Source organism: Danio aesculapii, chromosome 6 (genome assembly GCF_903798145.1).
Source record: "Danio aesculapii chromosome 6, fDanAes4.1, whole genome shotgun sequence".
NCBI lineage: Eukaryota > Metazoa > Chordata > Actinopteri > Cypriniformes > Danionidae > Danio > Danio aesculapii.
The window spans coordinates 27824101-27827126 of NC_079440.1; the positions used below are offsets into that span (position 1 = coordinate 27824101).

The 3026-nt window shown below is 45.1% G+C and overlaps 2 protein-coding genes across 2 annotated transcripts in view; both read left to right on the plus strand.

The window, feature by feature from the left end:
- LOC130230108 (uncharacterized) lies at positions 1-864 on the plus strand. The gene has a single exon (XM_056459058.1). The coding sequence runs from the start codon at positions 16-18 to the stop codon at positions 862-864; it is 849 nt and encodes a 282-aa protein (XP_056315033.1). The 5' UTR covers positions 1-15.
- Positions 865-987: 123 nt separating this feature from the next.
- The window catches only part of LOC130230107 (protein NYNRIN), a 3238-nt gene continuing 1199 nt past the window's right edge, over positions 988-3026 (plus strand). The window contains exon 1 of the mRNA XM_056459057.1: positions 988-3026. This exon is cut by the window's right edge and continues 1199 nt beyond it. Within this exon, the coding sequence (XP_056315032.1) occupies positions 988-2376 (1389 nt within the window). The 3' untranslated portion in view covers positions 2377-3026.

Genomic DNA, 3026 nt, shown 5'->3' on the forward strand with positions numbered 1-3026 from the left:
ACAAAACAGGCCCTTATGGCATTTTTGGGCCTGATGAATTACTGCAGACAATGGATTCCTGATTGTTCATATTATGACAGGATCCTGAGGTTGACCCTGGGTCATACAGATCCTATGCAGGCCCCTGTCCAATGGACCAGTGACATGAACACTGCATACCATGCCCTAAAAGCTGCCCTTTGTTCAGCCCCTGCCCTCAGGCTGCCTAATTATGACCTGCCTTTTCATCTATATGTCACACACCATGGGGACACAGCTTCCGCAGTCCTGGCACAGGAACATGGTGGTTCATTCAGACCCTGTGCTTACCTCTCCAGAACACTGGATACCGTAGCCAGGGGACTACCAGCCTGCTTGAAGGCCATTGCTGCTGCCTCAATAATGGTCCAAGATGCTGAGAAGATGGCTTTCATTGTGATCACCAAATTCACCAAATTCAATACGTTGAAGCATCTCTCGACCCAGCATCTTTCCGTTCAGAGATGTTGTGGTTATGAACAAGTTCTCTTAGCCACTGAAAATTTAGAAGTAAAGCCAACCAACTCTATGGACACCATTGCCCACGCCCTGCAGCGCCTACTTAATGTTCAGGTGCAAGGAGTGGACGATGATCATGACTGCCTGGATTCTGTCGTTCTCGACTGTTCCATTCGACCTGACCTCATGAGCACACCTATTCCTGGGGTTAAAAACCTCTATGTTGATGGCTCGTGCTCAAAATCACAGGATGGTGTATACCTCACAGGTTATGCTGTCTGTGAACTGCCAGACAAAGTGATTGAAGCTGCAGCTGTGCCTTTTTCCTCAGCCCAAGCAGCTAAGCTCATTGCCTTGACCAGAGCTTGTCACATTGCTGCTGATTAGGATGTTAACATTTACACTGACAGTAGATACGCCTTTGGCGTTGCCCGTGATTTTGGACAAATTTGGGCTACCCGTGGGTTTGTGGCCGCAGACGGCAAACCCATATCTCATAGCTCATTGGTCATGGATCTCATACAGGCCTGCCGTTTGCCTAGATCACTAGCCATTATTAAAACAAAAGCCCATTCTACATTTGACACCCCTGAGGCCAAGGGAAATAACATGGCTGATACAGCAGCCAAAGCAGCTGCTAAATCTGGGAGGATGCCAAGTTGGCTGAATATCTCTCAGGTTTCCACTTCCTCATCTGTGCTGACTAGTGCTATGCTCCCACCTATTGACATTGTGGCCATTCAAGCTACAGCCTCAGTGGCAGACAAAACTTATTGGGAAGAGCTGGATGCTCGTCCTGATTCCTCTGGAATTTTGCTGGATGCCAATGGCCGTGTGTGCATTCCTTCTGTTTGTGCACCTTTTCTCGTCCGTGAGTTTCACGGTGTCACACATCGCGGCCGAAGAGGGGTACTGGACACAATGATGTCTTTTCTGTGTATACTTAACTTATCACATCATGTTAACAGCACATTAGACAGATGTTTAGTTTGTGCTCAAAATCATGTGACTAAACCACGGGCTAAACACCAACAGCTGCAAATTCCAGAAGGCCCATTCCAGCAATGGCAGGTAGATTTTACTCACCTTCCTAAGAGGGGACCACATAAATATCTTTTGGTGTTTGTAGATAGGTTTTCAAAATGGGTTGAAGCGTTCCCCTGTGCGAAGGAAGATGCAAAAACTGTAATTTTATATCTAACAAAACACATTATTCCCAGATATGGTATACCATGTGGCATTGACTCTGACAAAGGCACTGCTTTCACAGCAAAGGTGATTCAAGGCCTTGCTAAAGAATTAGGCATTACATGGCACTTGCACATACCATACCACCCACAGTCATCAGGTGTAGTAGAGAGAACTAACAGAACAATCAAAGACAAATTGAAAAAAGCCATGCAGAGCATGGGACGCTCTGACTGGCCTGCATTAATCCCAGTGGTACTGGCGGACATGAGAATGTCCCCTCACAAGGGACTCCAGGGGCTGTCACCCTATGAAACAGTAATGGGTAGACCCTTTTCAGCCCCCTGGAGAAAGGGAGGGCATGCACTGGGTGATGGCTCGTGTGATGTTCATATTAGCGAGTATATGCAACAACTGATTGGGGTTTTGAACCAATACTGGGCTAAATTACATTCCTGTGCAGCACCAATGCCAGAGGATAAAACACACCCCTTCAAGGTTGGGGACAAATTATTAATTAAACAATTTGCTAAGATGGGTAAGGGTCTTTCTGACACCAAATATAGGGAACCCGCTGAAGTTGTTGCAGTCACTCGAACTGCCGTCTTAACTTTCTCTTTCCCACAGTGGATCCATCTACTGTTTAAAGTTTGTTTGCAAATATGTGTATATACAGTCATAATCTGTCTTGAGATTCTCCTTTCTTTCTAATTCTAACATCGTCTGGAAGATAAACTGTATGGTTGCTATCTGATAGCAGAGGAGCTGAACACGCAGCGCTGTTTATCAAATAGAAACTGTCAGTTCACACCATGAGCTGGAGAAGTGTGTCTGTTGTTGTGACTGGACTTATCACCCTATGCTTGGCGGTGTTGATTTCACTGCCTGCCTTACGTCACCAGCACAGGCGATGGAGTGAGCATGGATATTTCGATTGGGAGGAAGAGCCAGGAGAGGATCCTATTGGAGTGAACCTGTGGTATAAATATGTGAAGGTTTTGGTAAAATCATACAATGTGTCGAATTGTTATGTTTGTTCAGTGATTCCTCACTCAGCCTAACAGAACACCCTATATGGTAAACCAATGAATAAAACTCAGGCTTAGTGTTATGCAAGCTTTGCTGGATGTGGTTATCAGAACCCCCAAATTCAAATAAATGATTCTGATAGTGATAGGACAGGCCTAAAAAATGGAACCTGTGATTCAATGTTTTGGGTAAAATTTAATCATACCTCACAAAGAAGACCAATTGGACACAAGGTTTTCTTTAACCACACCTTGAAGCATCCTATATGTTATAATCAGACCAATGGCACTATCTATATGGGCAGCACTCTCAACTGTGAGCAGATATGGTGC